Here is a 13,304-nt window from a genome sequence, read left to right as displayed (position 1 = left end):
CTTCTGCAACCTCTTGATCTTCAGACTATTGTTCTTAATATTCAATTTGGCACGGACCACGGTGGCAAAGGGCAGCAGATAATTCCACAGACCTCGTTTGGACCTCTTACTTTCAAGACATTTATTCTTTCTACTCTGATTAAATAGCTATCCTTATTCCCTCTTACATAAAAATTGAAGCAATCAAGTGTTTTAGCAATATTACCTCAAATTTCACATTATTATTGTCTCAATGTGTTAAAAAAAAAAAAAAAAAAAAAAAAAGCCCTCGCCGGTTTGGCTCAGTGGGTAGAGCATCGGACTGAAGGCTCCAGGGTTCAGTTCTGGTCAAGGGCATGTATCGGTTGCAGGCTCCTGGTCCTGGTCAAGGACATTCAGGAGGCAAACAATTGATGTGCCTCACATCGGTGTTTATCTCTGTCTTTCCTTCTCTCTTCCACTCTCTCTAAGAATCAATGGAAAAAATGTCCTTGAGTGAGGATTAAAAAACAAACAAACAAAAACACCTCAGAGAGATAAAATACTTTTCCAAGTCACAGAACTAATAAATGGCAAAATTAGATCTGAGGCACAGGAATGTCCAAAATTACAAAAAGATGCCCAAGAAAATCATTTGGTTATTATACATGAGTGGACATACCTGCACACATACACACATACATTTATCCTGTGTAAGCCACATGGGCACAGGAAACACTATAAAGATGTGTTTATGTGCAGCTCTAAACAGTGCATTTTAGATGTAGGGTTTACTTCATCAAATGTATATTGAAATGCTTTCTATATGCAAGGCGTTGTGGGAAAGCCACATATGAATTAGATGTGGTTTCTGTCTTCAAAGAGCTTCCAGCCTGTAGGAGGATGAACAGAAATATATATATATATATCGTGTGTGAAAATAAAGCATAAATGACTCATTTCAAACATTAGGTTCTGATAATACATGCAAGAGTGAAACTCTATCGCTGATGATGATAAATTGCATTATATTACATTATACATAGTATATATGTGTTAGTTCCATTTATTTGTTTATTGACACTCCATTACACTAGAATGTAAGTTCAAGGAGGGCAAGCACTTTACATGTGTTTTTTAATGCTATGTACTTGGCACATAGAAGGCACCTAATATTGTTTATAAATGAACAAATAAACATACAGAGAAAGGACAGAATTGCACGGATGGTAGCCAGCAATACCAGTAACATGGAGTTGATGTTGTGTGTTTCCTTTTAAAACTCTTCTTTAGTTTCTGAAAAATTCTGTAAAAGATGCTAGCACCATTGCTGGCGTGATGGAATATTTTGTTTGGGTAACTTCTTTCTTCGACATTCAGTCCTCCATTGACTTCAGTGGCGTTCTTGGAGTATCTATTTCGAAACTTTTCCAGATGAACGTTGTAGAAACAGACCAGTTTGCTACAACTCATTAAACACATCAGATGGCATCAGGCCACATTCAGTTTCCTATTGTTTATGAAGCCGTGTAGGTGGGCTGTGGTGAGCTTGGATGAGCAAAGTAGTTGCAGTGGATACAAAGAACACTGATTTCATGGAAACGGGAACATTGGGGGAGTGAAATGAGTATGATTACTTTATGAATGCCATTGTAATGACTTAACTATTGCATTTCAAGATTATTAAAATGTTCCATTGATTTTTCTATTTCTGTCCTTTCTTTTTTGCCAGTTGATATGCCATTATTTTGGAGAATGAGATAGAAAACCACTTTAGACATCTTAGTCCTCTCCAACATAAACCTCTCAACACTGAAAGCGGTTCTATTTCTCTCCAAATTTAAAAAAAAATAATTTGGTGTCTGAGCAGTTGTAAATAGAATATTTATTTTATTTATAAATACCACCTCTTTGTGAGAACCAAGGGCTGGCTTATAATAATTCGCACAAAGTTTTAAAAAAAATATTTGTAAAATATTGTTGAACTTGGCAACAATATTAAATTTATTTGATGTACAGAATGCAATTTAGGAAATCGACATTTTTAAAATATTTCATAATGTTTTCTTTCTAAAATTTTTATTAGTTTCTTAGCCGCAGCATTGGAAAGCAGGTTGCAGCTTGATCCACTTTTAACTTGGACCCAGTATTAGCAGTTTGCATAGCTGCATCTCCCAGTTCTCATGATTTACAACATCAGATTAGTCAAAGAGACTCTTTAACTTGTTTGTTTTCAAGACAGCACTGAGATTGGCTTGCATTTGCAATTGTCAAATAACTAACAATATCCTAGCCCAGTGGTCGGCAAACTCATTAGTCAACAGAGCCAAATATCAACAGTACAACGATTGAAATTTCTTTTGAGAGCCAAATATTTTAAATTTAAACTATACAGGTAGGTACATTGTTATTAACTTAATTAGGGTACTCCTAAGGCTTAGGAAGAGCCACACTCAAGGGGCCAAAGAGCCGCATGTGGCTCGCGAGCCACAGTTTGCCGACCACTGTCCTAGCCAAAGTGAGGTCTTGAACTCTGGGCATTTCTAGTTTTTCTCTTTTTGTCTATTTCTCTTCCTGTGGGGTTCGTTTTTTGTTTGTTTGTTTGTTTTTGTTTGTTTGTTTGTTTTTAAAAGAAACCTGTCTCTCTTTTTTATATGTGCTATCAGCCAACTTGTCTTTGTCCTTAGGCACTCTGTGTCACTGAGGTCACAGGAGGTTCAATGGACCACCTTGGACAGAAGCCCAGGAAGCTTGTGTGAGAGTGTATGGAGGGAGTCTGCTCACTCTCCCTGCGGGGAGCAGGCTTCTAAGAACTTGCATTCTTAAAGAGGCTGCCTAGATGTTGGCTTTGCACACAGTAGTTTGAGGCCACTGCCTTTCTGGTGACTCCTCATTCTGTTGACACTGCAGCCAAATAATTTTTTCCAAATGCAGCTCTGGACTTTTACTTGCCAAAGCCATCCTGCCCTGTGCTCTCATGAGACCAGCTATATTCTCAGATGCCAATAGCAATTCTGTTCTCAAAAAGCATATTAATACCTTGACTTTATACCTTTTCTTCAACATATTCATACAAAATGTGAGTACATTTATCTCCCAATATCACACTGTGTTTCATTGGTTAAGGCCTGTCTCCCTGTTCGGCCAGGGCAGAGACTTTGTTTCTTCCTGACACAAAATGCAAACACAATAGACACCTCTTTCGGAGTGAATGTTATCACTGCCCTGAGCACTGAGGACAGTTAGGCAGCTTCTGCTCCAATCAAGCTCATGGGCAAATAAAAGAGCCAGCCTGCAAGTGAGTCATTACAAGGCAAGGAAGTAATACCTTTGACAATAGTACAAAAGTATGGACGGGAGCCAATAGTTCGTCATTGGAAGAGTGCAGAAAATAGCATTTGAACTGTGACATTTTACAGTGAGAATCACATGTAGCTTTTAAACTGATTCTTCTTTCTCCTTCAATTTCCAAATTTTACTTTTTCTTGAGGCATTTATGTTGTCTCACTGTCTATTCTCAGCACATGGAAAATTTATTACCTCCAGGCCACAGCTACCCCGTAGGTGGGTGATTGTGCCAGGGAGGTAGCAAGGAAGGAGGATGACATTCACTGAGCATCTTCTTTATACCCGGTTCGTCTCAGTGGGTGTTAAAGTCTAAAGAGATTATTTCCCCTTTCTACCACTTGCTACCCGTGTAATTCCTAGCTTACCTGCCCAAGCCTCAATGTCATCATATGTTAAATGGAATAATATGATTTTTCACACAAAGGTTGTTGGGAGATTTAAATAAGATAATGACTGTAAAAAGTCCAGCACAGTGCCTGGTATACAGATGGCGAGTATTTAGTAAGTGTCCTCTTTGTATTTGTAATTGTGCTGTGGAAGTTGAAAGGAACAAGTTATTTTGGGACAGTGTCTGAAGGCATCCCCCCAAAAAAGGACATTGCCGAGAGGATATTCAAAATTACTTTTTGTTGCCACCAAGAAGAGCAACCCTGTTCCCATAAAATAATTTATACTTTGATATTTATCTACAATTTCACAGGATAGTAACACTCCCATCTTCTGGCTCTTCTCCAGTTTGTGTTTTACTTCTACAAAGTTGAGTTATCCTGAGTATATAGACTTTGCTTTATTATAGTGTGGGGGCTCTAAAGATTTTAGAACAGTGTAAGAGTTGAATACCTATATCAGAATTACAGATTGATTCATACCCATCTAAATTTGTGTCCTATTTTGGAAAATTTCTTTATGTTACTTACCTATATGGAAAACTTTGGAACCATCAGGAGCCCATAAAATATGTCTCCCACTCTCTAAGACTTATTTATCTGGTGTTTTTTCTTTCTTTTTGTACCAAAGAATAACAGACTAAGAAAATATGCCTTTGAATTGAAAATGAATGACCTGACCTATTTTGTGCTGGCGGCTGAAACGGAGTCCGATATGGATGAATGGATCCACACCCTCAACCGCATCCTGCAAATCAGCCCTGAGGGACCCCTTCAGGGTCGGAGGAGCACAGAGCTCACTGATCTGGGGCTGGGTAAGAGCACATCACCAACCCCTTCCATCCTTTGCAAAGTGTGACCTGTGCATTTGGGTCATTTAAACTCCTAGAAGTTATAGTAGCTGGCAGGTCTAGCTCATCCATCCCTGAGTTCCAAGAAATTGTCTCTAAATTTTTACTTGTACTGAATAGTGAGCGTCACCACACATAGGTACGATTTTGACTAGACGAACAGTGATTGAGGCTGATGGCCAACAAATGATGTTGGGAAGCATTTGTCATCAGTATAAAAAATGTACCCAGATCTGATGAGATGTCACCCTGGAGGTGTTTGATAGCTTTTCATTAAATTTGATTAATTACAGTATACTCTGTGAAGGCAAATATGCATTACTTCCTTTTAATTGAAAGGAGTGTCATGTATGCTTTTTGACCATACTGAGATCTGCTTATGTATATGTGAAAGTTCCATAAATTTGACATCGTATTAGAGATTTTTATAAGACAATAAATTTTTCTGCCCATCCTAATTCCCTCAAAAAGATTCAAATTCACTCCAGGCAAAGAGAAGGGAGCAAAAGAGAGGCGAGAAGGAGTGAAAAGAATGGTAGATAAAGCAGATCTATCATTATGTGGAAAACAACTTCACCTTTAGAGTCAATCATTCCTCCCAAATGAAAACTATTTTAAGGCATCTTGCACTGCATCGTGGTACATTAGAAAATAAAGTGTCTTTAAGTTCTAGTAGCCTAAGTATCATGTGCTTTTAAGTGAACAAGTCATGGGATAATGAGGAAGAAAATCATTGTTGCTTTTAACACCACTTCTGTGTACCATAGTAGGTATTTGACATTCATGATTTACTTAATAATATTCAACTAGAAAATTAATGTTTACAGAGTTGTAGAGAGTTTAGTAACAGAAGCTATAATGTGAGTTTTAAACTGATAGCCTGAGAGTCAGAATTATCAAAAATAAAAACATATGTACAAAAACTTTAGTATGCATTCATGAAGTAAGTCAAGACAGCACCAAGTATTAATGTAGAACTGTAAGGGTTCAGAGTTCTCATGGGCACAGGATGGTGTCATGGAAAGAACCCCAAAAGATCATTAGAAGGTTTGGTTTCCCGGCCAATGTCTTTTTAACAGTAAGGAGTACTGGAACCAAGATATAGTGAAGGCATCTGTTCACTAACATCCATCTTTCATCGCTCTTGGGTCTAACCCAGTCTCTCTCTCCTCTCTCTCTCTCCTCTCTCTCTCTCCTCTCTCTGGAATTGAACCTCAGATGCTTCAGTCTGCAGGCCAACGCTCTATCCACTGAGCCAAATCAATCTACGCTCTTCTCCTCTCTTTTTTTTTTAGGGGATAAGTCAGAGGGTTTTGAAGTCGTACCAAAAGGAGGGATAAATAACTCCACTTCTCTACTTGGACACAGACCAGTCCAAGTAAGACCCCAGAGGCTTAAAATAGTGTACAAGTTGGGCAATTATGATGTGTTCCAACTATAAACTGAAAGGATGGAAGGAGATGAGGTTGGAGACAAGGGTCCCAGGCTGTCCTCACATAGAAGTAATTACAAAGCCTCTCTTTCCCACTCTCCCTCTTCACTCTCTTTCTCCCTTTCACCAGGTTCACCTATTTGCTTTAAAATAACCCCTCAATTGAAAATTGAAAACAATTCAGGCCTTAGTCAGGATTTTCACCTTTATCCTGAGAACAATAGGAAACCATTTGGCAGACTTAATTAAATGACTGGTCAGAGCAGGTTTTCTTTTTAAGTTTATTCTCGTTGCTGCATTGAGAATGGTCTGAGAAGGAATGGACAAGAAAGATTTGGACAGAGCAGTCAGGTGGTGATAGGTAAGAGAGATCATGGTGAACTAAAGTGGTGGTAGCAATAAGATAGAAGGAGTATTAGACAGGTGTGGAAAGTATTTCTAAGGCAGAATTGATAGGTCTTGCTGATGGGTTGAATGATCTTTTACCCTCTCTGCATCCACCCGCTTGGGCATTTAACTTTGAAGTGTCCTCTGCCTCTGTCTCTGAACTTGACCATGTGCCTGGCTTTGGGTAGTAGAATGAAACAGAAGTGCAAGTATGGTGCTTCTAAGTCTACCACTCGAGAGGCCTTGCTCTTTCTTGTGTTTCTGTGATCTCCATGAGGACATTCCTGAGGTAGCCTACTGGCATGGAACAGATACGTGGCAGAGACTTGAAGTGCCCAGTCAGCCCAGTTGAGACTGCTCTTCAGTGGTCGGCAAACTCATTAGTCAACAGAGCCAAATATCAACAGTACAACGATTGAAATTTCTTTTGAGAGCCAAATATTGTAAACTTAAACTATATAGGTAGGTACATTGTTATTAACTTAATTAGGGTACTCCTAAGGCTTGGGAAGAGCCACACTCAAGGGGCCAAAGAGCCGCATGTGGCTCGCAAGCCACAGTTTGCCGACCACGGTTCTAGCCTAGTTTTGAAATGTCACAGGCTAGAGAAAGGTGTGACTCATTAGTTGTTATTTAATAACCTGTCTTTGTGTATCTTTTCAAGATTCCCTGGATAATTCTATCACATGTGAATGCACACCAGAGGAAACAGATTCTTCAGAGAACAGCCTACATCCAGACTTCACAAAAGTAATAAAGCTGATACATTATCATGCAAATGAATTTGCATTGCTTACTTACTTAATGCTTTCATGGAAAAGATGGAAATGCTGTTTTTAAGGTTTAAGCAAAGAAACACAAAATTCAAAAAATAAAGCATGTTTTTTATAAGACTTGCCAAGTGTCAATGGGTGATTTTAAAACTCTGATAATACTCAGGGGGCTACTTCTTGCCATGTTGATGGGGCTGGGCTGTAAGTATCTGGCTGTTTAGACCGGAGCTAACACAGTGTTCTCTGTAGTACCTCACAGAAACTGAAGAGACTGTCAAAGCCACTCGAAACCTGGAGAGGCTAAATCTCTTCTCCATGGATCCAGATATAGAAGTAAGTTGGAATTCCTTCTAAGCCCACATGAAACTTGATCCATACAATTGTGGTTTATACATTTTGTGTGTGTGTGTGGATGGATTTTTGTGGAGTAAAACTGTCAAAATTTTTCTAGACCTTGAAACTTCAGAAAAAGAATCTTTTAGAACCTGAGTCTGTGATCAAACCGTTTGAAGAAAAAGCTGCCAAGAGAATCATGATCATCTGTAAAGCTCTCAACTTCAGTCTTCAGGGATGTGTTACGGAGAATGAAAATGATCCGATAACGAATGTAAGTTGCTCTTCTGTTACTTCCTACGCCAATTAACCAACAGCACACCACCCAGTCAGATCTCTTCTGTTCCTAGTCATTCCAAGCACAGACTGCACACCATCTACTGTAGCAGGGAATGTGACTGACAGCATTTTTACACATGACAAAAATGCACAAGTTCTGAAATGGAATTGTCAATATGCTGCCATTAAATGTTTCTGTTAACTTAAAGAAGAAGCGTCAGAGGGACTATGTGCTAGGATTCTCTCCATTAAATCAGCATAGCTTCTGAGTTTCCTAAGATACTGCATGTAACTTCTTGTATCTCAAGATGGCTTTTAAATTGACATTTTTATTTTAATAGTTATGTTTATTTTAATGTGTATTAGAAAGTAATTTAAATAAACATACCAGCCCTGTGATTTCACAGTTATTACTGTCTAAGACAAGGCTAAATAGTGAACCAAGTGAAATAATATCAGGTAAATATTAAATAATAGTACAGATGCTACATGCAAATTGTAGGAAAAAGTGCTTCACTGATATTTGGAAAATATCACACTGCTCATTAAATCAATACAAGAGTCCTTTTTCTACCAAATAGACCCTCAATGGACATAAGACACTGGGGGGTAGGGGAGGCCAGGGGATTATCAAGGGCAGGGAAAAAGAAAAAGGACACATATGTAATACCCTTTGTAATAATTTTAGCAATAAAAATAATTTTAAAATAAAATAAAATAAAAAAAAACTAAAAAAAAACACAAATAGACCCTCTTGGGAGTTCTCCCCGTTCTAGGATATAGTTCTATGCTAATTGTGAATGTATGTGTGGGAAGAGTGCATTTTGTGAGCATCAACATTACCAAATGTTTCTACAAAGAAGAAAATAAAAATCACTCATAATCCTACCATCAATTTAAAAAGTTGCTATATTGGCATGTTACTTTTACTATTTTTAATACATTCTTTTCTAATTTCTAATAAATTATCTCTCAGTTGTCATTTTTCAACTCTAAGTAAAAACTTATTTCCAGATCCATGGTAAGGCCCCATTTGCTTTTAGAAGGCAGACACAGCATTACGTTTCCCTACAAACTCTGCACTTCATTCATGTACATCTCTTTTTAGATGAAGCCTTATTTGTTGTGATGGTGAGTGGCTGGCAGAAAGGACAAACTCTGGATTTACCCTAAGTGTGAGAGGAGGCGATTCAAAGGTTTATAGTAGTTTATAATGATGCAATCTAATCTGTGTTTCTAAAATATCCATCAGGGGAATGGATTGGAGGAAACAGGAGTTGATAGGGAAGAGAAGCTATGAGGCTACGTCTATAGTACATTTCCTCATTTGGATTAGGGATAGCAAGGAAGGAGAGAAATGGATGGATTTGACTGACGTGTTGTAAGTTGACCGGTTTTGCTGGTAGATTGGATATACAGGAGAAGGGAAAGGAAAATCTCAAGGATGAGTCCTTAGTATTTTCTTTGAGCAGTTCTATGCAGGATGCTGCCATTTACTGCCATAAAGAGGACAAAAGTGTAGTAAGAGCAGATTTGGGTGATTTAGGCCAAAAATTCCACTATGGACGTGTTAAGCCTGACCGGCCTATTGGATAGCCAAATAGAGATATCTATTTAACAGACTCAACACAAGTTTGGAACCAAGGGACTGGTCATGAGCAGACATATCAACTTGAAAGTCTAGTCAAGGCAGTGACCTGGAGGGAATCATCTAGAAATTTCTATGTACGTAGAGAAGAGGCCAAGAACCAAACATTTAAATGATGAATAGAGATGTGACCAAAGAAGACTATGAAGGAATGACCATTGAAATAGAGATAAACCAGGAAAGAGTGCATCATGATGCCAAGAAAGAAAGGGTCAGCAACGAGGAGTGGTGCTGAGAGGCTGCGTGACACAGAGCCAGAGAGGAGCCCAGTGGGTGTGGGAACATGGAGGATGTTGGTGGCTATAAGGAGAAACATCTGTGGAGTAAAAGTGTTAGGAGGAACAATCAGAACATACTTTTTTATTCAGGATTTAAACACACACACAGACACGAAACTTGTTTTTCAAAACTACTATTAGAAATATCAGAAAAATTTAACCCAAATCATAATGTCACTTAATCATCTTATTAAAGAAAAATAAATGCTTTTTTTTTACTCTAATTAAAATGTCAAATTTAGGAACTGAAACACAAAGATAATGGGCTTTTCTTCCTAGTGCCAAGGACATATGACTCCTTTCCCGTGGATTCCTTTATTTGTGCAAAAAATCATATTCAGAAGCTCAGTGTTTGTATTTGGGCCAATCTCCCAAGCAAGAGAACAGGCAGAAGTTCAGAGAGCAGCTTACAGTCTCTCTCACATCTGTCCACCGGAGGGAGAAGTTGATTTGGAGTGCTCTGTATGTCTGTATAGGTTTAATTTATTTTACAGTTGCCATAAATGTTAAAAAACAAGGAAATTGCTTTTTAAAATATAATGTCATTATGCTTATAAGCAATGTTTTACACAATCAATAAAGCAGCCTCACCTTAACTCAACAGAAGTTTGCTATGCAATGGCATTCTTTTTTTTTTTTAATTCTTGCATATTTTTTCAATGACACTGTTTTATTAATATAGCTACTTTTAAATTTATTGTTTCAAGTCCATGAATATGTTTTTAAATTAATTGAAATATTGTTTTAAGTTGCTAAAGAACCAACTGCTGCATTTAATCAATGAACTTCTAAACAACACCCTAAAAAGAACTTTTGCATGATGATGAAACTATTTGACAGCATGTAATTTTTTAGTCAGTCATTGAAAACCAAGTTCAGGTTGATGGTTTTATAGTATAAAATATTTCTTTTAAAATGGGGATAAATTCCAAAAATCTAAAATAGTAAAGCGGCTTCACAGCAGAGCAACATTTTAAATGTCATGTTTTTTATTTTTTTTATGAAAAGTACAAAATTCTAAACAAAAGAAACCTATGATTTTATTTGTTAGGCTTTGAAGGTGCTTTTTAAACAAATCCTTACTGAAAAGCTAGTGATTCAAAGAGTAAAAATTGACATTTAAGTTGAAAAGCTGGATTTGAAGAAATAAATGAATCACTGTATGAGCTTTAATTTCTGATGGATTATCAATGTAGGTCATTTATTTCCATTCTCTAAGCAGAAATGAAAATCAAAATGCAACAATTCAGGAAAAATAATACGGATTTTTTCCTTTGACCTTCAATGTGTTTATGTTCCTGCCTGAGTAATTTTCATGTGATTTTTTTCATTTTTCAACTCTTAGCAGACTACCATTACCACAAACCAGGGGTTTTTATGAAATAAATTAAACTGGTAAAACATAAAGCTTTTACTTTCTAATTGTCTTTTTTTTCCAAATTAATTTATTGAATTTCATTTTGTATGTGTCATTCTATTTGTAACAGTAAGGCGGCTGATAAGTATTGGTAATATTAAGGAATTAAATGAAAACCCTCATTATAAGTTAAACCTCAATATAATTATGACTTCAAAGAGCAAGAAGTATCTATTAAACATTCAGCAAAATCCACAGCATTAGTGAGTCTGTACAATGATGAACCATGTCATACTTTGATTTGTATGTATAACCTGCTTGACCTTAGAATATTGGAAGATACATCATGGGCATCAAATCAAAATTAAGAAGCATTAACATAAGTAAAAATATTTTTGTAAGCATGTTCTATCCTTAGAAGCCTGTAATCTATATATATATAAAAGGCTAATATTCAAAGTGTCCCCTCGGGAGTTCGACCAGGAGTTTGATCGCTCACTAGGACGTGCACTGACCACCAGGGGGTGGCACGGGATGAAAAAAGGCCCTGGCCAGCAGCCAACAGCTGAGGAAGGAAGGTCCTGGCAGGCAGCCAGAAGGCCCCGATTGGCCTTGATCACCAGCCAGGCCTAGGGACCCTACCCATGCATGAATTTTGTGCACCGGGCCAATAGTTACATATATAATTATTCATATACATGTATGTACATATGGATGTGTGTGTGTGTGTGTGTATATATATATATATATATATATATATATAGTATATAATTACATATATAGAGATTTGTTTCTTTTAGTCCTTGTTTTATTTAATCTGTTCATTTGATGTTTTTCTAATTGAAATGTAACTCTTGAATCTTTTTCCTTTGTCTTCTGTGATACTCTGGTCGCATTAAAAAGGTTTTTTTAGCAGTTTGGGGTTTTGAGGGTGATCTTTTTATTTGTTTGGTTGATTTTTGTCAAAACCATCGGTTCTCTTTCCTGCAGGTTGAGCCTTTTTTCGTGAGTGTGGCCCTCTACGACCTCAGAGACAGCAGGAAGATTTCTGCTGATTTCCATGTGGACCTGAACCACGCGGCTGTCAGGCAGATGCTCTCAGGGGCCTCCGCGACGCTGGAAAATGGGAACATAGACACGGTCACTCCACGGCAATTGGAAGAACCTCACGTCAAGGGGTTTCCAGAGGAATGGCTGAAATTTCCAAAGCAGGTTGCACTTTTGCTTACACATGGTGGGGCATAAAATGCTGTCCCACTGTTCTTTCCAATACCTTACACGAGAGGAGCAATTACCCAAATAAAAATCCCCTTAAAGCTGTTCTTTCAAAACAAATGAGATTTTGTAAATGTCTTCAGGGTGGCCTCCTACATGCTTACTAGTTTATTAATCCTAACTCTTTTTTTGTACATAGGCCATATTCTCTGTAAGCAATCCACATTCTGACATTGTTTTGGTGGCCAAAGTCGAGAAAGTATTAATGGGAAACATTGCAAGTGGTGCAGAACCTTACATTAAGAATCCAGACTCCAACAAGGTAATCCATAATCTTTTCCACACAGCATTTCAATTAATTTCAAGAAATAAAATTGCACTGTCTGATGAATTATCAAGTTTGATAAGTCTCAAAATATTTACTTAGTGCATAAATATTTTCACTAAGGCATTTACTTAGGCATCAGGAAAATGTTAAAGTATATATTCCTGGCTTATGCTTTGTGACCCAGCAGTTTCTGACTTTTGATCATCTATTAGTAGAAATAAATTTAAATGTGGATAAAGCTTTAATTCCAAGGATCAAAGTGTTAACAATAATGAAAAGTTGGATTAATCTGACTAAAAACAAGTTAATACAGCCCACTAAGACATTATTAATGCTGATGGGAAACTATGAAAAGGGGGATAGATAATTGCATATCAAGTTATAATAGACCTAAGTAAAGAAAGAGAGAATAAAGGACATACAGTGAGTTCTTTGAATGATGGGAACAAGGGATTTTTTTTCTATGACATTTTCTTTAATAATTGAATGTTACTATTTAGTAGAAAATAAATATAAAAGTCTATATTTTCCACACAAAAGAAATACATTGCGAAAATAATGTATAACCATTGAATTTGAACATATGTGTCCATTTAGGGCAGAATTTAAGAGATTTATGAGATTCAGGATTTGGCAAACTATGGTGTGTGGGCCAAATCCACCCTGCCACCTGTTTTTGTAAATAAAGTTTTATTGAAACACAGTCACACTCATTCATTTATGGATCTTCT

The 13,304-nt window shown here is 37.2% G+C and overlaps 1 protein-coding gene across 4 annotated transcripts in view; it reads left to right on the top strand.

The window, feature by feature from the left end:
- Window positions 1–13,304, top strand: part of DOCK10 (dedicator of cytokinesis 10) — a 210,507-nt gene that overhangs the window by 127,266 nt on the left and 69,937 nt on the right. For all 4 annotated transcript variants that reach the window (XM_081096072.1, XM_081096071.1, XM_081096070.1 and 1 more), the window contains exons 8-13: window positions 4,324–4,507; window positions 7,027–7,112; window positions 7,385–7,468; window positions 7,587–7,742; window positions 12,021–12,242; window positions 12,445–12,567. In XM_081096072.1, the coding sequence (XP_080952198.1) occupies window positions 4,324–4,507; window positions 7,027–7,112; window positions 7,385–7,468; window positions 7,587–7,742; window positions 12,021–12,242; window positions 12,445–12,567 (855 nt within the window). The remainder of the gene's footprint in view (window positions 1–4,323; window positions 4,508–7,026; window positions 7,113–7,384; window positions 7,469–7,586; window positions 7,743–12,020; window positions 12,243–12,444; window positions 12,568–13,304) is intronic.

The sequence above is a fragment of the Myotis nattereri genome (genome assembly GCF_964212035.1).
Source record: "Myotis nattereri genome assembly, chromosome: 7".
Classification (NCBI taxonomy): Eukaryota; Metazoa; Chordata; class Mammalia; order Chiroptera; family Vespertilionidae; genus Myotis; species Myotis nattereri.
Note: the sequence above shows the minus strand (reverse complement) of the source record. Positions and strands in the feature narration are given on the sequence as shown.